General features: G+C 38.4%; 1 protein-coding gene and 1 long non-coding RNA gene across 3 annotated transcripts in view; one reads left to right on the top strand and one right to left on the bottom strand.

Moving 5' to 3' along the window:
* Nucleotides 1-26,188, bottom strand: part of LOC125227617 — a 60,816-nt gene extending 34,628 nt beyond the window's left edge. The window contains exons 1-3 of one of the 2 annotated variants that reach the window (XM_048131974.1): nucleotides 25,884-26,188; nucleotides 25,279-25,504; nucleotides 24,803-24,934 (exon numbers count right to left, since the gene is read on the bottom strand). In XM_048131974.1, the coding sequence (XP_047987931.1) occupies nucleotides 25,279-25,504; nucleotides 25,884-26,119 (462 nt within the window). In that variant the 5' untranslated portion in view covers nucleotides 26,120-26,188 and the 3' untranslated portion in view covers nucleotides 24,803-24,934. Of the gene's footprint in view, nucleotides 1-24,802; nucleotides 24,935-25,278; nucleotides 25,505-25,883 lie in introns of those variants that run through there. The other variant, XM_048131973.1, reaches the window with a different exon arrangement.
* Nucleotides 4,142-5,406, top strand: LOC125227619. The gene is made up of 2 exons (XR_007177204.1): nucleotides 4,142-4,582; nucleotides 5,102-5,406. It is a non-coding gene; the product is annotated as an uncharacterized LOC125227619 (long non-coding RNA).
* Nucleotides 26,189-27,002: the final 814 nt, after the last annotated feature.

The following is a 27,002-nucleotide window of genomic DNA, read 5'->3' as shown; positions in this document are numbered from 1 at the left end:
GGGAATTCTGGCGTACTAAATTGCCATGGAACTGATAACAGCTAAATTCGGAGTGAGGCGCTAAATTTCAATTTAAAAAAAAACAAGGGACCAGGAAATCTAGGTATAAATCTCCCTTATTAAGTACGGTTTTACAGATAACTTCACGTTAGCTATTAGCAGTAATGAAAGTAGGTTGGGGTAACGTTTTCATATTAAAAAATAATACTTGAACGTTTTTCTGTTTTTTTTAATCATCCAATTAATCGAATATTTGATAAGAACTAAGTGCGTGGGGTGAGGCATTCTGCTTACTTCTTGTCCACGAATGCATTCTTCGTTTTGTAAATATTAGTTTGATTTTGAAGATAAATAGGTGTTAACTTGTTAGCAATAACATTGTCCGTATTAAGAATTGATCGAAATTGGTTTCAGTAACTTCTTTCTATTAAATATATTACTTATAAATAAAAAATAATGTTTATAGAAATTATCCGTTTATCCGGATAATTTCACTTGGATTATTCGAATATTTTCGGATAAAAATATTGGCGGATATTCGAATAATTCGGATATTCGAATATCCGGATTGCAAACCCTAGCTCGAACCCCGTCACCTCCACCTCCAAAACGCCAGAAAAGAGACCGGGCAAGTAAGCCTTTACGCATAAATGGACCCGAAACTGTAAGTCACAATAACCCGCCTACGTTGTACAATATTATACCCGAGTTTGACCCTCTGAAAGATGACATTAATGCATGGCTTAGAGTGATTCAATCTTACGCAAGTACATTCTCTTGGTCTGACGAGATAACGCGTTATCAAGCTTTGAATAAACTTAAAGGCTCAGCTAAGTTGTGGTATGATTCATTGTTACGCACTGATCACCAATGGCCGTCATGGAAGTGGTCGGATTGGCATACTAGGTTATCTGTTAGTTTTCAAATTCAAAGGAACATGTTTGAATTGTTGAAGGAAATAATAGAACGAAAACCAGCGGATAATCAATCCCTATATGAATTTTATTTCGATCAGAAATGTAAAATCGATGGGTTACGTTTAAATTTTTCGGATCAAGACGTCATTTCAATAGTACTCGGAAATATAGGCGACGGAAACATAGAATCGAATTCATTTAGTTCGTGTGATCAATTCGCGAGTTATTTGCATAGCCGGACATACAAAACAAAGAAACACACGAGTGTTTCAGTATCAAAGACAAATCACGCTCAATCATCCGCGGTTAGCACTAATAATAATGCAGCAACTGCCGCCACAAGTCGAGCTGTTCCGTCTAGTTCTGCCGGTCAAAATGAAAATAATTCACAGGCGCGTAAAACAATTAAATGTTTCTTGTGTGGCGGAAATCATAAGCGAATGCATTGTGACATAAAGTGTGAGTTTTGCGGAATTAGAGGACACGTTGAATCGACATGCCATAGAAAGAAAAATGTTAAAACAGAACAGACAACTAATAAACCTGAGGTGAAATTTGTGTCATCTTCCAATTCTCGAAACAAGTTTGTAAAACGGGTAGTCCTAAACCATGCCTTGTCTCACGATGCATTCATTGATCCGGGCAGTAGCTGTTCGATTATATCACAGTCATTAGCAACGAAACATTGTTTACAGACAACCGAGTTGCCCTCGCCAGTGACTTTAAATGGCTATAAAAAAGATACGTCAAAAATTGTTACCAATGTTTATAAGGCAAACTTAAAACTAGATTCGGTTGAAGTAAACAATGTGGAGTTTTATGTGATGGATGATCTGGTAGGGTGTGACATATTGATTGGACGTAATGTGACTGAACGGTCCGACTTGATGTACTCGCGGATAGGTGAAGTGTTAAAGTTTGATTATGTCAAAACGTTAAATGAATTTTGCAATAGTATTGGTGAGCCTGAACTTGATGCGGATTCAAATCACGCGGAGTTAATGATGCTGTTTCGAAAATACAGTGACTGTGTAGCTAATAACGTCAAGGAATTAGGCAAGGCCAATAATCATGAAATGGTAATAAATGTAACAGACCCGCGACCAGTTCAATGTAGACCGTTTAGATCATCTCCGTCAGATAGGCAGACTATTCGTGATATGATCGACGAGTTATTAGCGAACGATATACTGAGACATAGCGATTCTCCATATGCGAGTCCCGTGGTATTAGTTAATAAGAAAAACGGAGAAAAGCGACTTTGTATAGATTATCGCGCGTTAAACAAGGTTACAGTGAAAAATAAATATCCTATGCCCCGAATTGAAGATTTAGTGGATAGGTTACAAGGAAATGAGTGTTTTACCAGTCTCGATCTAAAAAGTGGGTATTACCAAATTCTAATGAGTCCGGAATCAATTCCTAAAAGTGCTATTATCACGGAAGACGGGCACTATGAATTTTTAAGGCTTCCATTTGGCTTGGTTAACGGCCCGTCTTGTTTCCAGGATATGATGAATAAGGTGTTAGGAAATCTGAGATTTGGGAATGTCATTGTTTACCTGGATGACGTATATTTAGTTACAAAAACTGTGGAAGAGAACCTCAAATTACTTGAGGAAGTTCTCGAGATATTCCGTAAAAATGGGCTGACGCTTAATTTAAAAAAATGTCACTTTTTTAAAACACAAATCGAATTTTTGGGTTATAAAATCAAGCCAAACGTAGTTATGCCTAGTGATGCCAAATTAGACGCGGTGAAATGCTTTCCACCACCCAAAAATATTCATCAACTTCGTTCATTTTTGGGATTGACAAGTTATTTCAGAAAATTTATTAAGAACTTTGCAATGATATCATCACCTTTGACAAAATTACTAAAAAAAGATTCAGTTTGGATGTGGGAAAGCATTCATGAGCAAGCATTTCTTACGTTAAAAGAGAAATTGATTTCTGGAAATGTGTTATCCATTTTTGATCCGGCAAAAGAGAAAATCTTGTATACAGACGCGAGTCGAGAGGGGGTAGCTGGCATTCTTATGCAGGTCACTGATGAAGGGGAGAAACCGATTCATTATTACAGCAGGCAAACTTCTGACGACGAAAAACGTTATCATTCCTTTGAACTGGAACTTCTAGCGATTATTTCGTCATTACAAAAGTTTAGGCTTTATTTATTAGATGCACCATTTAAAATCATAACAGACTGCAATGCTGTTCGGTATGCGCTAACAAAAAAGGAAATAATCCCTCGCATTGCACGATGGGTATTGTTAACTCAAGAATTTGCTTTTGATATACAGCATAGGGAGGGTTCGCGTATGCAACATGTTGACGCGCTAAGTCGAAATCCGGTACCATCTGGCGAGAGAGCCGAATCGGAAGTAGTTCTATCGATAACGGAAGCTGATTGGTTGATGTCTGTGCAATTACAGGACCCGGAGTTAGTTAGAATAAAACAAATATTAGAATCAGGACAGGCCGAGGAAAATACGGATATATTTAGTAAATACGAAATGCTAGGAAACAAAGTCTACCGAAGAACAACCCGAGGTCGTCGTTGGGTAGTCCCAAAAAAATGTATATGGCAGATTATAAAAAGCAATCATGACGATCTGGGTCATTTTTCGGTAGATAAAACGGTAGAGCGTATCGAAAACTTGTATTGGTTTCCAAGAGTGCGACATACAGTAAAAAAATATATTAAAAACTGTATCAATTGTATTTATTACAAAAATAAGGGTGGTGCAAAAGAGGGAGAGTTGTATCCTTTGCCAAAATATGCCCAGCCTTTCCATACGCTTCACATAGACCATTTAGGTCCATTTGTAAAATCAAAATGCGGTAATAAATATTTATTAGTATTGGTAGATTCTTTTACCAAATTTGTTTTTATATCTGCGGTAAAAACAACCAATTCAGCTGAAGTCATTAGGGAATTAGATCAAATTTACAAGCACTTTGGGAATCCTAGGCGCATTATAAGTGACGCTGGGACGGCTTTTACATCTAAAGATTTTATTCAATATTGTAAAACTAAAAATATTCGTCTACATACAGTTGTGACCGGGATGCCTCGTTCGAATGGGCAAGTCGAAAGATTTAATAAAACGATCCTAGATTCCATGAGAACGTTAGGTGCAAATAGCGATGAGGATTATTGGGATCAGTACGTTACGATTTTGCAGCAAGGCTTAAACAGCACAGTTCATAAAACCACAAAAGCTGTCCCAAGCGAAGTTTTCTTTGGGTATCGCTTGAGAACTGACAGAGATAATATTATGGGATCAGAGCTTGATAACGGGCTATTTACGGATGTGACTTATTTGCGGAAGAATGTGGATGATAATCTTAAAGCCAGTGCAGTTAGTCAGAAAAAGAGGTTCGACAATTCAAGAATAAGGGCAAGAAAATATGAAATTGGTGACCTTGTACTTATTAAAATTCAGAGTAAGAATAACGATGGCCAAAGTACAAAATTGATGCCGATTTTTAAAGGGCCATTTCAAATAAAAAGCGTATTAGGCAATGATCGTTATGAGGTGACGGATTTAAGAGGTTCTGAGCGTTCTAATAAGAATTATACAGGCACGGCAGCAGCCGAAAATATGAAGCCGTGGATTAAAATAGATGATTGGGCATCTGATTAAAGTATTATGAAATCTGTGAGTATTCCGTGTTGGCAAATATGTTTATTAATTAGCTTTCAGATAACAATTGCATTGCATTTACAAATCCAATAAATATTTAAAGCCAAAATATTAGTAGCTTATTTAGTGCTTATTGACTATTTAAATGTTCGATTACAGTCCAGGTCAACTATTTAATTAATAGTTTCATAAGAAAAATAAAGAAACTTTGTGATATGGTGATGCATATGAGCTAAATGATGCTATATTTATGTTGGAGTATTTCGATACACTTAAGTGAGGCGGTTCGCTCTTTAGGTGTATATATGAAGCTCAACATAGGTATGGTTTAGATGAAGCAGCTATTTTGAAGCTACTGAATCAACTCGGTCTCTCAAGTGTAGCGTTTGCTCTTTGGGTGCGAGGATTCGGTGTATGACAATAGCGCTCATATGGCTCATATGCAAAATAAATATCACGTTTAAGTAATTCTCATTTTTGGGTACTTAAGTTAATTTTTTTTAACAGCTTTTAACATTCCGTAACATGTTTCAGAATCATATTATCGTCATGTGTGGCGTCAGGCGCTGACACCATGCAGCATGGCCGTGTTGGCAACAAAGAAGGAACGTCACTGACTGCAGCTTCCGGTGGTGCTATCGTAGCACGCAGCAGCAGTTTCCGGTCGACAGAGGGCGCCACTTCGTGGAACAAAACCGGCATGCTCGGCTGTGCGCGTTTCTTGCGGGGTTGGCACTCGACACGAGAACATCGATTATTCTAATTGCTGTCCGATCGTTTGATTTGAAGTGTAATTGTAATCTTGTCGTTTTTTTAATAAAAGTATTTTATATATTGGGGATTCGTTGTTTTCATTAAGTTGCCGATTGTAGTTTTCAGAATGAAGCTACACGAGAACTACATAATAAACAAAACGTCTTTTCTTAAATCAGGTTAAGTTAAAACCATATCCTTATCTCATACAATTTAACAATCGGCCAATTAAGATATTACCGCAGCAGTAATTCGAGCACCTGTCAGTCTGGCGAGCTTTAAGAGCGCTATCGGCTGCGCGCGCGGCTCTGAGTTTACGCCAGACAGTAGCGCTTTTATGTGCGGCGACCTTTGAACTTATTGGGCTCATCGCTTACGAAATAAAACTATGGAAACGGACCATGTTGCGTATTACGAGTTTTTAATATATCCCGATGTTTCAAACCCCTTGCAGCTTTACATAAGTACATACATATAATCACGCCTGTATCCCATAAAGGGGTAGGCAGAGCACATGAACTACTAAGTTTCAGTGCCACTCTTGACAAAAAGGGGTTGAAAGAAATCCAAATTGACAGCTTTACATTTCATACCGAAGTAAACTTTTTTTTGGGTTTCAGAGTTCTACAACTCTCAAACATCTATATATCTACTGCCAGAAATGAACAGGAAGGGATTTGTGATGAGTGATAATATATTTTTCATCATGAATGTAATCCCATATATAGTATAAGAATCGGCCAAGAAGCAGTTATCTGTGCACCTGTCTGTCCTGTCTGTCTGGTGAGTTTTAAGAGCGTTATCGGTTGCGCACGCGGCTCTGAGTCTGAGTTAACACCAGACAGTAGCGCTTTTATGTTAGGCGGCCTCTTAACTAATTGCTTTCAGTTTAAGGGCTGAATGTGGCTGCAAGAAATAAACAGCCGGCATTGTAAGCAGTTTTTGTGTGAACACTTAAAACTCTTAGAACGTTCGAAAGAATGCTTCACATGCCTTAGTTAAAAGTAGGTAGGTAGGTAGGTATAGCCAAATATTAAACACCCTTAAAAATTAGCATTATGAATAATTATGGCTTAACACAGTATGTTAATTCAGTCGTGTTTAAATGTACATACACAACAAGTCTTTTAAATACCGTGCATGTTTGAGACATTCCAATTTCGACCCGACGCAACGAATAAAATAATAACGTTAAAAGAAACCTATCAATAAAACTCAACTTAACGTGTCCCGAAATAAAACACTTTGTTATTAAGTTGACAAGCAACCGTAAAAATGTTCCTTTAAAATGTAAAATAAACAGATCAATCATGTTAAAGCGATCCCACCGGGCTCGCATCGAATCCCCGAAAAGAAGCCTACGTAAGCGTCTATTATAAAGCACAGATGTTACCACAAGACCGATTTATTACCCCGTTCCCCTCGCACAAACGCAATGCGAACTGGACCGAGCAAGATAGAAAATAAATGTGATACGTATTTTTTATTCTTTTTCAAAATAAGAATTGTTCTACATTCGGGAGAGTGATTGACACGCGGTCGCCGGCGGCGCCCCCCGACGCGCAGTAAGCGTCACAAGATGGCCCTCGCATTATTATCATTTTGTAATTTATTACGCTAATTATGAAAGACCCGTATTTAAAAATGAAACAAAGGTATTACAGCGGCCGTGTCTGTAAAAGCTCCGCGGACGTGTGGCGTGCTACTTTTTTGAGCAAATAAATCTAGGAGCGGCCATCAATCAACTTGTCAGATGGACGGGAAGTCCCGTTTCACATTATTATGTAGATCCGTGATTAAGGCATTTAAAAAAGTAACGAATTCACAATATGTAGGTGTAATATTAACGTAACCCTTTAATTTCTGACTCTGTTGTATAAAAAGGGAAGGGTTCGGGTTTGATATGAAACGACGTTATTTACGGACTGCACGTTGACGAATTAGTCTGGGGTACTTAAGTACTAGCGCGTGAGGATTATTGTTTATATATTCGAAGAGGATGGATATATTTAATAAAGCTATATTGGCATCGGGGCGGCTGCGGCGGGTTGTAATTGGGTCCGAGCCACGACGTGAGAAGACTAGCCATCGGCCGGCCCCGGCCCGCTGCCCGCTGCCCACATCCATATATACTACTCCTAATTAGAACTTTGACAAGATAACACCATCCCCTAACCAATTATGATACCTACGATACAATCTCCGAGACAAACAAGACAAACTCGCAGAGTAACAAACTTAAGACCATTACCGACTTGTCATTAAAACAATTCACGACTCCGAAATGGGAAAATGCAACTACTCGTAAACCTTACGAATGAAACTTTGATACTAACTCTAAATTAGTCTAACGAGGATTATCTTGATGACTTCAACTCTGAAACTCAACCAATTCTGTTGCGGATCTATCGAGCGTGTCAATTTACAGCCAGTTTAACAAATGTACATGGCAACAATCAACAAAGCTAAGCAACCTAAATACCGGCTCCTTGCCGCACACCTTTATTTACTTTGTTGACTTTGTTCAAGCGGCTATTACAAAACATCAAAGTGGTATGCAAATGCAGCGCATAAGCAAAATACTTCATAGATTTTTTAAAATTATTAGAGTCTGTTAGCGTTATATTACTGAAAGGTTAAAGTTATTATATAGCGTAAAGCGCAAGTAAGATAGGGTTTGACGCACGTTTCGACGCCTCCCCGCGGGGTGACTTTAAGCCGCGCACTTGCAATTGAAACATCGCCGCCGAATTTCAAACGGCCCTGGCTTAACGCATCCCGCACTCCACTCGATACCCGTCTCCTAACTTGTAATTCGGGGCTTAGGCGCCGAAATAACGCAGATTCACGACTTAAGGAAGAAATCTTGAAGCTAAAGCGTTGTATCGTTAAACACACTCAAACGTAAGTACATATATGAAGGTATTATATAACTAATCTTGCATAGGACGGGGCAGGCTCAAGTGGATAGTAATAAACGATGCGGACAGCGCAGACATTTGACACGAGAACAAAACGACTCGAGCGGGCTCAGAAGACGTCACAGGATTCGTGCTGCGTCCACTCCGCAAGACTGCGTGGTCACAAGAGTAATCCTTATTTATGGCAAGACGCCTTGCGACGCCTCCGCCGGACCAACTATTTGTCAGGCACTTGCTACTCGCACAGCATCAATCTGGGATGTTGGCTTAGCGATCTCGACGACGCTTCACGGCCCGCACAGCTGCCCATCCGTCTCAGCTCTATCGACATTTGTTGTTACGGCCGGAGTCATAACTACTGACCGCGTTATAAAGGGAGTGACGTAATACTCAACTTAATCTATTATCTACCTGGGTCATAAATTCATAGTGGACGTAAAGTGGCCAACAAAAGTGAAACTGAGTCACCCTTCGAGCAGTAATTCAACAGGAGCACGCCGGACAAACAGCCCGGGGCCGCAGCCGCAGCCTACTCGTTAGGCGATCACTCTAAATTACGCGCAATATACGCGGGCCATCTCTCATTATTACGACTCTATTTTGGCAAGTCACAACAGCGGGCGTGGTGGTCATTGCGGGCGGTCACCGCTCACCATTATCCCTGTATCACCCGCTGCAACTTTTTTTCACAACACTGACCAGTACCCCTATGCGGGGTGCCGTATGAGATAAAATCGTAAATTATAGCCCAATTCCATGGCTGTTAAGACTTGACAGATGAAAAGGCTTATGAAGCGGAGACTGTCGGGGCTGAATCGTTAACATTTGAAATAAAATGGGGGTACTTCACTATAGAGACATTTAGTGATGATTAACGTCCACTTACTTTGTTTATGGTGTGGTGGCGAGTACAAGGCGTTTCAAAGATTTTTTATATGCGAACATTTGAAATTTAACAAAAGACGGTTCTGAAATGCGGTCGTAAAATAAATTTTCCATATTTTAGGCGTTCACTTTTATTGAACCGGACTTAATATAATAATGAAATGTTTATCATCCCAATTCAACATTGGTAAAATATGCTACCCTCATTACTAGCTTTCCTCATGGCATCGTGTAGGAGCACCAGACTCACTAGGTAACCTAATGCGAAACTTTCAACTTTATGAAAATAACATATTTAGTGATATTTAGCGTGTATCGTGTGTCTATGAATTGTAATAATTGAAAGACTGTGACGAATACGATAATTGTTATGGTGTTAATTGACATTCACATGAAGTACCTATTTTATATTCACAGTAAGTATCAACAGGCAAATTAAAAAATACAAACAAAGACCAACAACTGTGACATTAAGAAGTAAATCGAAAACCACTTGTTCACCATGTATTAAATATCATCACCTATGTGTTTTGAGATCTGGCAGGCAAGTATGGTCGCGCGATAAATGATAAAACATCAGGCCGTCCCTATCGCACTATTTGTAAGTGCGATAGGGACGGCCAGTCGTTTTCTCATTTATAGCGCGACCATAATTGCCTGCCTGGTTTTCGGATTTAGAATAAGCATTACCTACTTACTATATACAACCAAACGCGTTTATAAAATGGTACTTTGAAGTGCGTGAAGACCAAATGTAGCAAAATATAGCACGCGTTTAAGTGCAAATTTCCTCACCGATGCGCAAAACCTAAAAGTCTGAAGTTTCGAGATCAACTACAAGCCTCAGCCTATAAATATTGATAGGTATTAAATAAATAAATCAATATTATAGGATATTCTTACACAGATTGACCGAGTCCCAGAATAAGCTCAAGATAGTCTGTGTAGTAATATGCAAATACTACGTAGAAAACATCCATGACTCCGGAACAAATATGTTTACTCATCACACAAATAAATGCCTGGAACTAGACTAGACCGGTCTACTAGTAGAAAATACGGCCTGGGTGTAGGTACTGTAACACCAATAGGTATCAGGGACCCATCCAGAGATACATGATGGCTTTACCCTGAAAACCCATCATGTATCTCTGGATGGGTTAATACTAGTACTATTCACACAATGTAAAACTTTATAGGCAAAAATTTAAAATTTAAATTGCTATTAGTACCTATTATAAATTGTTATTTTAACTCCTGTGAGCAGCTATTCAAATGTTAACGCGGGTTAGAAGTCATTACCCAGATAGCTAGCAATTCTTTTTTTTCATACACTCAAAGAAATAGGTACGGGCTGAAAAACAGCGCTGTGCAGTCACTAGACTCGCGGCACAAGCTGAGTCTCGAGCCTATTGTCGCACCTAGTATTTAACTGTTGGTAGTTACTTAGTTATTTTAGTCCTCAAAGTTGTGATCATAGCTAATATAGAATATAGACATGATTGTACTGTATCATAGCGTAGCTTACTCTTAGTTGCATGATAGAAATAAATACATAAGTAATTGTACCTTAAAATTATTTGCGACAATAATAGTTATTTGTTATACAAGGGGGCAAAGTTGTATTTTAACGCCGAGTGTGGAATTGAATAACGAGCAAGTGAAAGGATTCTATAGTTGAACCACGAGCGAAGCGAGTGGTTCGAGAATAGAATTCTGAACTTGCGAGTTTTTTAACACACGAGAAGTAAAATACATTTGCACCCGAGTGTAACACAAAACTTTTCCCCTCACTATAGCGAGGAAACTACAACGCAAAAAATGCGTTTATCACTGCTTCCAGTAGTTCCACAGGTGGTAAATCATCTAATATAGAATCCTTTCACTTGCTCGTTTTTCAATTCCACACTCGGCGTTAAAATACAACTTTGCCCCCTTGTATAACAATTAACTATTATTACTAGATTCACCTGCTTTTATTAATTTTAAAGCAGTTAATTTGACTTTATTCAAGGTCAAATTACTTTACCCACTAGTGGATAAAATGCGTTTTTACCCGCTGGCATTAAAGGACAAAACACGTGTTTCCGAGGTAGTGAGGGGAAAATGACTTTTTATTTTTATTTTTTATTTTATAAAAGTGTAGGTACCTGATACTAATAGAAAAGACAGTGTGGGTGTACCGCAGTAACACGGGGCTGACATTGTAACATTGATGATCCTGAGATATATTACATAACATGACAACACTTATGGCATCCACGTGGCGCCAACGCGAACAATACGCCATTACGCGCGGAGCAGTTGAGGCTGTGGACACTTCGTCCAGGTATAGAATACTCCAAGTTCAGGTAAATCAAAGGGAGGGGACTATCCCGAAATATATTAGGGATATACTTATCATTTTAGCAATTTGGAAGGCTGACTGTCTCAAATATGTCAAGGCACGAATACTATAATCAGCAATAGGCAGTATAGTAACAAATATTATTCGCAAAGCATTTCTATATATAGGTACAAAATGCAAGGGGGGAGGGCTGAGTTTTATCTGCAGTTGAAGAATTTCCACGAAACTCAATTTAAAATACATTCTCAACCTTAATCTGAATCAGAAAATAATTAACTAAGGATAACTTAATGCAGGATTCGTCATAAAGTATAGGTATACGTAATAGTATCGTACGTAACAATTTCTTTAATTTTTAATCCCTCTGAATCTAACACCTAATCTGTACTCAAAGATAAACAATCAAGCAAAGCAATAATAGACTGTCGCATCGATGTTCTATACTACGCGACAGGCAATCATGTCACAGCAAATCAAAGACTTTGAACTTTATTATAAACGCATTAAGTTCATGGAAAATGTCACAGTAACTCGCGCCGTTCAGGGTACTTAGCCAACGTCTCAAATGTCATAATCGGTTACGTTTTGTGGCTAGCTCTCCTTATTGCTCTTATGTAGTGACGCGACGGAGCCAAACTGCATTTCGACCGCAACGTAGCGTTAATGTCACTTCAGCTAGGCCACGCTATGTGGGTTTAGCGTCATGTTCAAAATGCGATTATTAAATTAAAGCACAAGGACCGTTGAACGACGGACCCCCACCGCTCGAGGGCCATTCTCTTCACCCACAAATATGCTCCATTCGACCACTACACAGATTTGTGCCGGGATAATATCAATGTGATATTTTGTGTTTGTGTTTGGACACGAATGATGGAACGGTTAGCGACAACAAATGTCAATGAGGGTGAAGTGGTGTTTAGGGACATTTTATAAAATAGATGACGCGACGCTATCGTAATTTGAGTTTAATATTGATCTATTAAAAAAAAACAACGTGGATACAATATAGGCTTGATTCAGCGTATCCAAAGAAGATGAAAGTAGATAGAACATTTACAGACGGGACTAAGCAACGTATTTTTTTTTTCACCTAAGTACGTGAGCTTTTATTAACATTTTTTACAAAATTATAGCTCAGGTAAGCCGATCAAGAATACCAAAAATATAGTGTTAGAAGCGAATAAATTTACTAAATCCTCTTCAATACCGTGTCATTGGTATCCATTACACGGAATACAACGAAAAACATCATGGTTATAAATACAAATAAACAATCATGCCTTTACGAGCTATGACAAATCCGAATTACAATCATAACCTTTATGCAGCGCATTCTCGGCGCATTCGGGGCAATAAAATAACTCATGTCCAATTTATGTTAATACAATAAATACTGACATAAATAATTCTGACCGAAGTCTAGAAGACAATTCAAATTTATGTTTGAAAAGAACTCACTGTCTTAAGTACCGGCTACTAAACAAATTGGATGATTTGTGTGATGAACCAGACTCAAAAGACTATTTACTTACTTACTATATAAAGAAGTGTTATTTAGCCAATAATCAATATGTATAACATACCTACGTGCTTACATCCTACATAAAGACCTTTAAAATTTTGCTAACAACCTAGAAAAAACATATAAGGGAAATTATTTGTAGGGCGTTTCAGTGTAAGTACCTAATGAAATAAACAAGCGTATACCTAATTTTTTTTTTTTATATATTTATATTTACCAAAAACATATGTAACTCCGTATAGACAGATAGTCTAAGAAAGAAACGTACCTCAGTACCATTATACAGAAAAAGGTACGGGGGCCTAGGCCCCCGTACCTTTAGGGTAGGTACGCTCAGCTAGATGGCGCTAATATTAATATTTGACATTTTAACACATATCAAGCTAAGAATATGGTCTAACTTGTCAAAACTGAGGTTCAAAAGTTTTAAGCCTGTGTCAAGAGATGGCAGTCTATGCACTGTGATTACACATTTTACTTCGACAGTAACTCTCTATAATACTCGATCCTCTTTGTATTTACTTAGTTTGCATTATGACAGTTTTCGTCCACTCAAACGTTTGTCAAATGGACGCGAATAGCGTTTGACGGAAACTGGCACATTTAATCTAAGTGTTAGGCATTGAGGTATAATGTTATAAACATTAAATAAATGTCATATACAAAGAAAAAGTGACCAAGGCCTCCAGTGTTCCGAGCTGGAATCGAACCAGCGTACTCCGCTTACCGGGCGAATGCCTGAACCACTCGGCCATCGGTGCACGAAGGCAAGGGTCGAAATTTCCAAGTATATGACATTCCCGAAGGCTCGTGGCGCCCTCTGCCATCCCTGAGGTAGAACAGTGTGGTTCGACCTCCTAGCTGAATCAACTCAGGTGATTACAAGCTAGCGAAGAGAGACATAATAGTACATAATAGTAGTGTTACTACTTAAAAAATACAAGTTAAAATATTTTCTATGAAAATAATTTAATTTGTTCTTAGAGGTATAATGTTAGTACATAAATAGTAATTTAATGGTGTTAGCTAGGTACCTTTTGTTTGAAAATCATAAATCACAAATGTGGATTGTGTTAATTACGTTTTCTTAGCTTATATAACGATTGCCACAACGCATTCACCAACTTCAATTGCGTACAGGAATAAGTATATAAATTTCTGGATTGTTATTTCAATTTACATATCTCCAGGCATTCTGTTACAAGTGTTCGCGCGAACTTCAACCACAATAATACGTCATAGCAAATAATTGTTTTCAAGTACTGTCATTAAAAAGAAAGAGCGACAAACCGACAGATGCTCGCGGCCGTCTTGTGGCATTGTCTGTCGCCTTCGTGACTTTGTGGTCACAATGTCTCCATTTAAAATCAAATTTTGGTAATTCCGAAATTACAAATACCGGGCAAAAGGTGCAAGACGTTACATGTAAGCAGTGTAATTTGTTGATATCCGTTGCGGTCTGCTACGAATAAATTCGTTTAAATGGTCTGAATGCATACTTATGTATTGCATAACTACTTAAAAAGGCATTTTGAAATATGTATTAAGTTTGCGTACTGTATCCCTATATCGGCAAAATAATGAATTAGGTACACCTACCTCCCTTCTTAGCGTCAGTATCAATTAACAAAACTGTACTTACCATGAAAGATTGAATGAATAATCATATTATTTTCCCTGATTTACGCCTAGCATAGATTTAACAAAACACTTAACTGCGACGATGAAAGTAATATAATATAATACATATACCTACGCATGCGAGACAAGATCCGTAGAGCCTGAAATTGACATATGCGTCTGCCGCTGTTAAATGCACGTGTGTATTCTACACGTTACCACCGGTTCCCGCCCTCATTAGGGTTTTAAGTTGAATATGAGGTATCACTAATATTTTAAAGTTTATTATTTTAAGTGCTTTAGAGCTTGAAGGCATTTGCGTCTGCCGCTGGTAAACGCACGGATAAGAGTACCCACGTAAACGTAACCCACGTTAACACCGATTCTCGTCCACATTAAGGGCTCTAATTAGAACCGAAATCTAAATCTTGGGAGATAGGAAAGTGACCGCCATTACCATTTGACGATTTCTTTAATTTTCAAAGCTGATAGTTCCCTAAATTGTATTTTACATGACTGTCAATTGCTACTTAACCCGCGGTAGCTGCCGGCGAAGCGCCAATTCCGACTTTAATAAAAAATGTCGCTTAACTTTGAGTCAGTGAAATGTTTAGTACATTTAAAATATAATATGTATTAGTAAATAATCATCAATAATCAATGCTACAATTGAATAGAATAGAATAGAATATACTTTATTTAACATCAAATTGGACAAATACAAGATAAGGCGCTGATTTTCAGTGGGACCCTGACTTAATAAACTAAGCTAAGAACTAAACTAAAACTAAAACGAGTGACAGCACAAATTGGTAACTAACTCATATCATATGTAAGAGTTAAAAAATCGCACGCCCTTCAAAGTGTGTAGATATGGGTAATTAAAAGGACTGAAAATATTGCTTATGACAAAGGTAGATTTTATTTACATTACGATACATTGCGTGACTATAGTCTTATTAATATACGCGCATAAGTAGCTGTCATACAAATTTGCCCCACGCCACGTAGGAAAAAATGAAAAGCCCGGGAACTCGGCGATAAAAAATCTTAAGGCGGCGAGGTATTAGTCGAAGACGTATCTGGCCGGATTACACCGTGTATCGGGTAGGCTCGGGCGACACTGTTTGTCGCAAATTGGCCCACAGCACCTGCGGCGACGGCCGGCCACCTGCCCACCCCCGGATTAATTTCTCATCATGCCGCCCACCTTCTCGAGAAATAATGAACACGACATCCTTGGAGAAAAATGCCACTAAGCCCAGTCCTACTTGATTAATAAACTCCTTGAAGCCCTGCTTCAGTCTTTACGGCTGTGTCTGGCGAAATTGAACAATAAGTTGGCATAATCAGGCTTATGCTACGAAAATATTATAAGGTTTTCCTTTAATATAAAAAGTACAAAAGCCCTCGCAACGTGCTTTGAATTTAAAACACATATAGGTATATAAAAGTTATGGTATGAATTTTATAAAAAAGCGCTGGTGGCCTAGCGGTAAGAGCCTGCGACATTTCAAACTGCGAGGTCGCGGGTTCGAACCCCGGCTCGCACCGATGAGTTTTTCGTAACTTATGTGCGAAATGTCATTTGATATTTGCCAGTCGCTTTTCGATGAAGGAAAACATCGTGAGGAAACTGGACTAATCCCAGTAAGGCCGAGTTACCCTTCGGGTTGGAAGGTCAAATGGCAGTCGCTTTCGTAAAAACTAGTGCCTTCGCCAAATCATGGGGTTAGTTGTCAAAGCGACGACCCCAGGCTCCCGTGAGCTGTGGCAAATGCCGGGATAACGCAAGGAGGATGATGATGATGAATTTTATAAAAAAAAGGTTAACTCGTGTGTTAATTTACAGGTGAAGAAGTAAGAGTACTAGAGCTAGTCAAAATTATAAAAATGAAGGAATTAGCAACTAGTGCAACAGAAACCTTTGTCGGACGTCAGACCATCGCCATCTTACACGTAACGCCGTTTTCGCATTATCCGATCCGATATTGGATGTCGGAAGGATTTGAATGGAAAAAATCCAAGATGGCGCCTGTAATGTATGAAATATCGGTCCGACATCCGATATCGTATCGTTCAATGTAAAAACGCACTAAAAAGGTGTAACACGTCGATTTCTGAGGGGCATAACTATTTAATAACTCTTTAGCAACGAATTACTAAATACCAGTGGCGGCGCGCTCATACAATCCAATTCCCACCGAGTTGCCCTAGATGTTCCGCAACAAATACCAAAGTTACAAACCACCATTAAAATAAAAAATATACTTATAATAATTATAATTAAAACATTACGTATTGCCTCACAAATAATAACACCATTTGCTTAAATTCAAATATGTACCTAAACTAAAATTATCGGGCGCGCGAACGCGAAGTGAAGCTACTTATGCCTAAGCTTTCATATTCATTCATGGTCACTCCACACAGATACAAAAATCACGCACACGCTGATAAAGACAGCCCGCTCAACTAAACTCCAAAGCAACTCGGCTTCTTATCGAGTTATTCATTTGAATAAAAACCGTAAACAATGCGTTATAAGGTTTATATTTGAAAACACGCACATACTAATTCACAAAGTCCGCGCGTGTGAGTGTTTGCCTATCGCGAACTCCTATGTACGTAATTTGGGCGCAACTATCTCTTTTACTCTACGCATAGCAGGATTGAGATGACAGAGAAGGGTGACCGCCATTTGCGAACACATAGACAGCCAAGCGCACAACATTCGATTGCTCGCACTTGTTCATTTGAATTTAAAGCTTTGAGTGAAACAAATAAGATTGATATTACAGTGTAATAATTGCATGCTAAATATTGCCATACTAAAATTATAAATGTATTAATGGGTAAAATTTTATTGTGTTTTGTTATCGCACATATATTTATTTTAAATAAAAGCCTTTAAATATTGATAATTTATATTAAAAAACCGAGAATCTTATTTAATTTAAGTTTAGTAATGTGATTAATGAACGTTTCTTGAGATATACTTTGTTTGTATGAAAAGGTTTTTAAATTCGTGGGTGAAAATGGAATCATATCACTGCAGCACTTGCGTCCCGCTTGTTACCGAGGCTTCATGTGCTTTCAAATGTTTTGTGTTATTCTCTCAGTTTTTTTATTAACTTGCTCATTACGTGCAATATATCAGTGAAATTTAAATGATTTGGAGTGTTTCGGTGTCGTGTTTTAGTGATAGTGCAAGCCAGAGTTTCAAGGTTAGATACTACCTGTTTTTAAGAGATAGTTAGGACTTTCTTTGGTTTGTTTAGTAATGGCAGCGTTAATTCATTTTGACTGTTGTATAATAGATTACTTACGAAATGAATCAACACGTTTTTCGACGCAAACATTCGAAATAAAGAAATGTATTGACACGCGAGGCCGTGATCGTCCAGAGTTAAATATAAGTTATAAGCGGAGAGATGGCTTTTTTAAGCGCTTTCATAGCGGACTGTATGATAAATGCACTTGGATGGGCGTCTAAGGTACCTAACTAATATTAAGGTAGGTTGCGTTTTTTAGGGTTCCGTAGTCAACTAGGAACCCTTATAGTTTCGCCATGTATGTCTGCCCGTCTGTCAGTCCGTCCGTCCGTCCGTCCGTCCGTCCGCGGATAATCTCAGTAACCGTCTAGAACGCTGAAATTTGGTACCTATATGTATATCAATCACGCCGACAAAGTGGTAAAATAAAAAGAGGAAAAAAATGTTTATTTAGGGTACAACGTACAACCCCACATGTAAAGTGGGGACTGATTTTTTTTTTCATTCCAACCCTAACGTGTAATATATTGTTGGATAGGTATTTAAAAATGAATAAGGGTTTACTTAAATCGTTTTTTTGATAATATTAATATTTTCGGAAATAATCGCTCCTAAAGGAAAAAAAAGTGTGTCCCCCCCCCCCCCCCTTCTAACTTTTGAACTATATGTTTAAAAAATATGAAAAAAATCACAAAAGTAGAACTTTATAAAGACTTTCTAGGAAAATTGTTTTGAACTTGATAGGTTCAGTAGTTTTTGAGAAAAATACGGAAAACTACGGAACCCTACACTGAGCGTGGCCCGACACGCTCTTGGCCGGTTTTTATTTTTTGCTCTGTGTTGCCTTCCAAATATATTCACGCGCCGCCACTGCTAAATACATATACTTATATAGGATTATTTATACTTACCTATTGCAAATATGTACTAAAAGTTTTACTGACTGACCACCAAGTCACCACTCAGTGAAAATTGAACAACTTTCGAGAATCGTTAAATTTGTGGGGATACACATAATATACATATACATAGATTGACTAGATTGACATGTGTATCCCCACAAATTCATTATACACGGTGTAACGCGAGGAAACCGAATAATTTAGGTACACAGTGTATTCCTGATCACTTTAGAAGACTACAATGTCATAAAAACTTTCCGAATTTCGCCTACTTCAGAGTTATAGCATATTAAAAAATTACAATTATTTATTAGGTATTTCTTTTCTTTTGATGGCGATGATGCCATTATCGGGGATAATCTTACTATCCTCATTGATAGATATAAAATAGTTACAAGTGACTCATTGCAAAAAGTAATTTTAGAGAAAAAAATGTAAAATTTTATTTTAAATGCCGCTTATACGAATAACATTTAGGTACCTACATTTTATGTGAAAAAATTTTTCTCGGCGAATCTTGCTTGTCGTCATTTAACATTTTATCTTTCTTTTGGTCTCAAAAATGCGTGGTGTCGGTTTCCTCACCGTGTATTCGTTCAGCATCCTATTCGTGTAAACTTATGAAATTGGATTTAATTTCATACATGAAAAACCGGCCAAGTGCGAGTCGGACTCGCCCACCGAGGGTTCCGTACAAAATTTCTTTCAAACTACCTAGTAAAAATAATCTCATATTTTCATATAACTCTAATGACTTGACTAGAAGACAAAAGTATGGGCACTAATGAGTATTATAGTGTATAGCGCCATCTCCCGGTCAATTTGCTAACTAATTTGTGCGACCTGGTTTTTCAGGGATAATTCTTTATAATGTTAACCGATTTAAACAGTTTTTACTTTATTGGACAGAAGATGGTTTACGTAACACCTCGTATTAATTTGAAGTACGATATACATCCGCAAGGGTGGGTAAATTGAAAGTAAAAATCTGAAAAGATTTTTGTGAATTAAAAAAAAGTATTCAAAATACAAACACGATTATATTTTTCCTGTAATATATAGCATAAAAGCAATGTTTACTAAAATTTTCATAATTTTTTGTTGGTAAACTTCGGAGATAAGGGGGGGGGAACGGTATTTTTTTTTTACATTTTCCTTCAAAATTCTTTTTTTTTCCACAACAAAAAAATATATAAATAATAGCTTATTTACGTTCAATTTGAGCTCTTTCCAACGATACCCCACTTGACCTAGTAACTTGAAATTTACAGTTTGCCCCCCTTTCATTTTGGCCATTTTCCACAATTAAAATTAATATATTTAAAAAAAATATACTTTCTATTTGTAGAGGTTTACAATGTTCACAACTATTCCAAAATTCAAGTTGATAGCATTAGTAGTACTCGAGATATTTAGGAATGTGACAGACGGACAGACAGACGGACAGAGTCGCACCATAAGGGTTCCTGTTGTACCTTTTTGGTACGGAACCCTAAAAATGAACCAGAGGAGTCGAGTGGCTCCATATGTTAATGATTGTTCCAGTCTAATAAGGTCATCGCGCCAAAAAAGTAAACTAATATCAACAATTTTCATTTAAACTTAATCAATTTTCATTAGTTTATAATAGAAATATTTCAATAACTACTCGTTGCGGAAAAGCGTCTCGCGGAAGGCGGGCGCGTAATCCCGACATATCTCGGTACATTTCTCAGCGCGACACAGCGGGACTTAGCGGAAAGCCGCGCCGCGCAGATGCTTATCTCAATAACAGTTTTATTTATTTTTGCCAGACTCTGATCCTCCCCGCGGATGCGTCTAATGAAAATAGAGGAAGATGTTCCGCTCCGCATCCTCAGACGCTCGTCTGGCCCGACTAGTGTTGGTTAAGTCCTTTGAGTCTTCTGCTTTGGGACTCGACTCGATCTTTCAGACATTAATCATTAAGTCGAAACTTGAGTTCTTATGAAACATGCGTCTTCTTTAAATACTTGAGTCATTCAAAGGTAAAAAATACCCACATAATGAGATAAGCTGATAAACTCATTGTTTTCATATGAAACTCAGGGGGTAAGGTACTCTACCTACTTACATATAAATGCCTACTTACATAAAAAGTATTTCCTTATTGTCCATTTATTAAAAACCACTTTTTCAGTCTTTATCCGAAGTCGCTAGATATTTTTTCAAGTCCGCATAAAATGCTCAATGAAGGACTTTTGTCTCCGGCCGAGTCGCGTAAAAATTACTCGAGTTCTTCATTTAGACTCAAAGAACTCGAGTTCCTACCAACACTAGACCCGAGGCTCGTCGCACGCGAATTGCAAATGACAAACTGCTTGTTCCGATGGGAACGACCCGGTATTTGCAAATGCATGAAATATTATTCCGTTTTTTGTGACTTACTATGCGAACGTTTGGAGCGTAGATGTGAGAGCGTTTTTCGGTTACAAGAAATTGATATTTAGTTGTACTTATTTAACTACGTAGTCATGTAGTATGTACACTTTGTGCAAAAATATTTCGGCTACTATCCAGTCCAAAAAAATTTTTTTTTATTATAAATGGGCTTACTCTTGGCCACAGAGAAATAAAATAAATTGGTGCTCATTAGATTCCGCATTCCATATTTATTATTTTTATTATAAATATATACACATAGGTATTATTTTAGATTTATTTTTTATACTACGTTGGTGGAAAACAAGCATACGGTCCGCCTGATGGAAAGCGGTCACCGTAACCTATGGACGCCTGCAACTCAAGAAGTGTCACGTGCGCGTTGCCAACCCATTAGAAACTTGTACACACAAATATCAAGACATACCTACATCATATCGTGATATTTTGAAATATATTAGTAACACTAATGTTTTATTGACTTCACCTGCTCATACCCAGATACAATAAGTAATTTACAAAGTAAGAAAACGCTTTAATTGATCGAATATATCGTTCAAATTTTAACCGACGTTAAACCGGAAATAAATTCGGAGTGAGCTCACTTATTTCGTTATTTAGACTTCAATTAAAGTGTGGAACACATTGCCGCATTAAATCAAATTAATTGTTAACACTGGCGGAGTGCTCTTTGTAACAAACTTGCACGGGCGCGAGTTTCGGTCGCGAATTAATGCCTCTCGTAAACCGTGTCGTAAACCGAACACTGTCACACGTTCCTAGCGGGACATCAACTAATAATACATTTATTGGAAAGCATGATATCTATAATCTTCTTTAATAACACAGCGGGGCAAATCTCGACTGGGGGGCAAATGTAACTGGTCCATTTTTCCATGTTTTACAATGTTTGCATTATTAAATAGAGTGTCCACCGGTTATGGTAGGCGTGTTCGGTGGATACATGTAGAACTCAATGCCTCTTTGAATAATGGAAAAAATGGATTAGTTACAATTGTCCCCCTGTCGAGATTTGCCCCGTTTTGTTTCTTACTATTTCTCTATAAGGTCAGTGCGGGCAAGACCGGCATAGTTTATTTGAAATAAAGTTTGAGTGGATAAAACTCTATAATTAATGTAGTCTGCCGTAATGCGCATGGTCCTATGGGGTAGCAAATATTATATTTTACAAAGCTTTTATAATATTTTGGCGAAATAAGGTAATTTTAAGTGATAAAAATCTCATTTTTTAAGGCTCGGCGGGTTGACCGTCCCCCCGCGGTGAGCACGGGAAGACCGTCTAGTGCTTGTTGTCCCGTAATTTCATATGAGACTAGGTTCCAAAATCATGATCGTTGTTATTTTACGTAATAACAGGGCAGAATGTGCTAGATAATTAATAAAATAACGTTGAAATTTTAAACATAGAAGCATTTTTCCATTTATAAGGCAAGACCGGCATATGTCCCGTAGATGGGGTTCATAACCTTTTCTTTTCAGGTCCAATTTAGTCACGATATTACAGGCTCATATAAATCCAACTACTTATTTGTTTTTGAAACTTGGTTATTAAGTAAAGGTAATAGGATATTAGGTACATGAAATAGTTTGGTAACATTTCTTAGCAATGTCCCAGACATTATCAAATATGTTTTCAGGGGTGCTGATTTCAAAATTAATGACCAATTTGGAATCTGATATTACTGACTATCACTTTGACACAAAAGTCGTCATGGTTGTCGCCAAATAAGTTTTCGGAGGTGCTGATTTCAAAATTAATAAACAATCTGGAATCTGACATTGCTGACTGTCACTTCGACGCAAAAGTCGTAATAGGTGTCGTCAGATAGGTCAGATAGGATTCCAAAATTAATGACTAATTTGAAATCTGACATTGCTGACTGTCACTTTGACACAAAAGTCGTCTGGTGTGTCCAGTGTCGTCAAATAAGTTTGCGGGGGTGCTGATTCCTAAATTAATGATCAATTTAGAATTTGATATAGTTGACTGTCAGATTGAATTAAAAGTTTTCATGGGTGTCATCAAACAGTTTTTTGGCTGTAATGGTTATTGGAATGAGCACCCCCGAGAACCTGTTTGACCACACCCATGACCACTTTTGTGTCAAAGTTACAGTCATCAGCAATGTCAGATTCCAAAGTGGTGTTTAATTTTTAAATCAGCACTCCCGAAAACATATTTGATGACACCCATGACCACTTTTGTGTCAAAGTGGCAGTCCGCAATGTCAATTAAGGGTCGGGTAGCCGTAAAATAGTCGGTCAAAACCGTTTTAAGGGTACCTATACGGTCCCTGTTGGGTAATGCTGATTATAAAAATAATGACCAACTTGAAACCCTACTCTCTTTTGAAATATTTGTCGCCGCATTTTGCACACTCTACATAACAAAAATAATAAAAAACGGGTAGAACTTATGATAATTCTACCAACTTATATATGATGATGAATAATGCAGTGTAGGCTTACTTCTGTTCACCTCTTATCATTCTTCACAACCATGTCACATATATTTTATTTTTACTTAATACTTTCGAATGATTTTAGTAACACCATACGAATTATTACCAAAACTGTATTTCGAAGTTAAAATCAAAAACGGTACAACTACCATAAGCCAAAAACGTACTTATATATTGATATCGTTTACACTCGACTTATTTTCAATAAAGCCTAAAAAAGGTTGGCAACTCCTTGTTTATCATATGCCGGTCTTGCCTTTCTCTTTTATGCCGGACTTTCTGAGTAGGCACAATTTCTAAGTTACATATTTCAGAACATAAAACTAGAAATTGAGCGCGTTTTGAGTAGATTAATAGTACTAGTCAGAAAGAACGGTTATTAAATGACTACGTTACATATAAAATATACAAATATTCCGACTGCTTCTATTTTATTTTAATTTTTTGCGGAACCATGTTGAACTCGGTGTTCGAGCTCGAAACACAAATCAAGATTATTGTTAACTAGTGTTCGTCCTAGGGATATGTATTGAAGACCAATGGCTTGAGGATGAAAAACTAGTATACCTTCGGAGGTGTGAGAGGCGTAGATATATAAACACAAAAGTTATAGTCAATAGACGGTCTTTCCGGGTAGACGGTCTTCCCCACACTGACCTTATATAGGTAACTACATAACATAGCACGCGATGCTCATGTCTTTGATACGACGACAAACGTTTGTTGTTGTTAGGTACTCGCAGGTATTAATTACCTACATTTTATATAGCGTACCTATTTGGTACGCTTTGCAACAACCCCAATTTTCGAACGTTTATTGACGGTTGAATTATTTTTATTTACTACTTTTTCTCAAGTAAAACAAAAGCAAGCAATGGCGTTATTATGTGGTCGAACAGAGCATTATCTTTACATTTTTTATTACATTTTACATTGTCACAACATTGCGCCCTATCCTTGCGACTTAATTTAAACCAAACCGACCAAACGGCTATCGTTCACCGCTTATTAAAAGGCAATTCGCGTGAAACACCGCAAAGACGCGGTGAAAAATCGTGCGGTGGCGACCGTCCCGAGTCTAATTAGGTCATTTGCCATAATTGCCGGCTCCAGATTGGTTTTTTCGCGTCGACAACGTCCCGCGGGGCCCAGTACACTCTAATGAACACTTCTAGCGCTGAGAGCGTTGAATAAAAATCGAATTTCTTCGCAGCGGTCCTCTTAACGACGTACAACGTGAATTTACAGTTGGTGTGCTGTTGAAAATGTTTTTTTTTTTATTGCTGATTAGGGTAGGTACCTTCAATTCACTGCAGGGTATATAAGTATAGGTTCCTAGGGGTACCTAAGGGGTAGGGGTAAGGAAAACCTTCTTACAGCTTACCTTTCATGACTCTATTCGTTAGAACAAACAGTCATATTGTTGAGCCCTTGATGACATTGTCAGGCTCCTGAGGCAGCAGCACCAGGCGTATTTCACATACTAGCGGTTCACTCACCTAATCAGGCGGGCCCTGCTTGCGCTCACGGTGGCCTATAGCATTTACCGCAACAGCACCAGGTATAGGTATCCAGCTTCTACTACTAGCTGTTCACTCACCTAGTCGTTGATATCCTGCGAGCTGTCAATGCCAGGCGGGCCCTGCTTGCGTCCCCGCTGGCCCAGCTCCTGTCGCAGCAGAACCAGTTGCTCGTACTGCTCGGCAGACGTGTCTAGCAGCTGGACGCACGCGCGCATGGCTCCCGCCTGCTTGAAGCTTTCCTCTTCCACTGTCTTGTCCGCTGCTTGGCTTACTAGCATCACCCTCTCTACCATTTCATCCAACCTAAAACAAATGACAATGAAAATTAACACGTTTAAAAATCGGCGGCCAGAAAAGCGCGCGGTGCGTGGTCATTTAGGTACACCTATGAGCAGAGATCGGACGAATTTGCGACATTCTTAGTGACTTACGTCATTTTAATGACTTTTAGTATGAGATGACGCACAAAAATCCGATCTCTGCCTATGAGTGAGTAAATGAAGTGTTATGTACCTACTTTGCAGCGATCATCCATTTTAGGTAGGTACTATTGTAATTTCTACCCAGGATGTACTTAGGTGGAGTAAGTACGTACGTAGTTACTGACATGCGAAATGTATTATCTACCTGAGTAACAATTATAATTTCTACCATTAAATGATTATGTAATTTTGGTACTTACTTTCGCTTTCTAATTTCGAGCTGAACAAAAAACAGAAGTAATACTATAGTAAAAACGGCTGTATTCAACTGGAACCACGTGAAGTGCTGGGCGAGGATGTGGAAACGGGTCACTCGCACTTTAGGAACTACCGTCCACAACGAGAAATCGGGCACTAGCAGGGTCAGGGGCAGCGAGAAGGCCAGCAGCGCACCCGTTATAGTTGGCCAGTCCCATTCTACGTTGTTACTAGGCATAAGTGTTGCCCAAAATAATCTGAATGATTGTGGAAGAAAAGTGTAATTTCATTGGAAATTTTGATAACGCGTGACACGCTTGCTGACGCCTGACATTTGTGTGACAACAACTGTCTTTAAAAGCAAATTTGCCTTAGTTTTTTTCTGCGCTAGAAAGAGGTTTCATTGTTGCGTGTATTTTACTCTTTGGTATGCATTCCACTATGGTTGTTATCGGTATAAGTCCAACTCTTAAGTTGCTCTTAAGTACCTAGTAGAAATCATGTATTTGTTTTAGGTATGGTATTAGTTAGACAAAGTAGCGAGGCGGCAAATGTGCCGGCGAGCCGGTGTGTCCATCACAGGCGCGGCACGACGACAGACACTCACGCGGCATATCAATTTCCACTAGGTACACAATAAAATTGGACGGTCTCCGGAGAGGGCTTAAACGATTCGCCGTTTTGTCTCGGGGCCCAGCTGTGTAATGACCGGGGCAGGAAAAAATTGTCAGCAAGAAAACGCGAGGGTAGTCGGGTTTATGTGAGCGCGGCAGCTGGCGGCGGCGACGCGCTCCTAACGGTCTCTGCTTACCTAGCAAAACCCGCGCCAATTTTATTTATCGAAAATATAAACCGATTTGCGGAGGGCCCTCGTAAATTTTGGACGGCCGATTTATAGCGGTTACAGGGCGCGCTTAAAACCAACTTGCTTCTTAAGAACTCCTCTTTCCATTCTTTATTCCTTACGTAAACAGATCGTGATCTAATCTCGATATAGTAAAACCTCTTATATGTTGTTGTGCCGAATAACTTGGAAACCTATCGTATTGGCGGTAAAGCTTTTCATTACAGTCTTTTACATGCTCTTCCCTTAAGTATGTCAATCAATCAATCAAACATTT

The sequence above is a fragment of the Leguminivora glycinivorella genome, chromosome 6, assembly GCF_023078275.1.
Source record: "Leguminivora glycinivorella isolate SPB_JAAS2020 chromosome 6, LegGlyc_1.1, whole genome shotgun sequence".
Lineage (NCBI taxonomy): Eukaryota > Metazoa > Arthropoda > Insecta > Lepidoptera > Tortricidae > Leguminivora > Leguminivora glycinivorella.
This window is presented reverse-complemented; position numbering and strand designations above follow the sequence as displayed.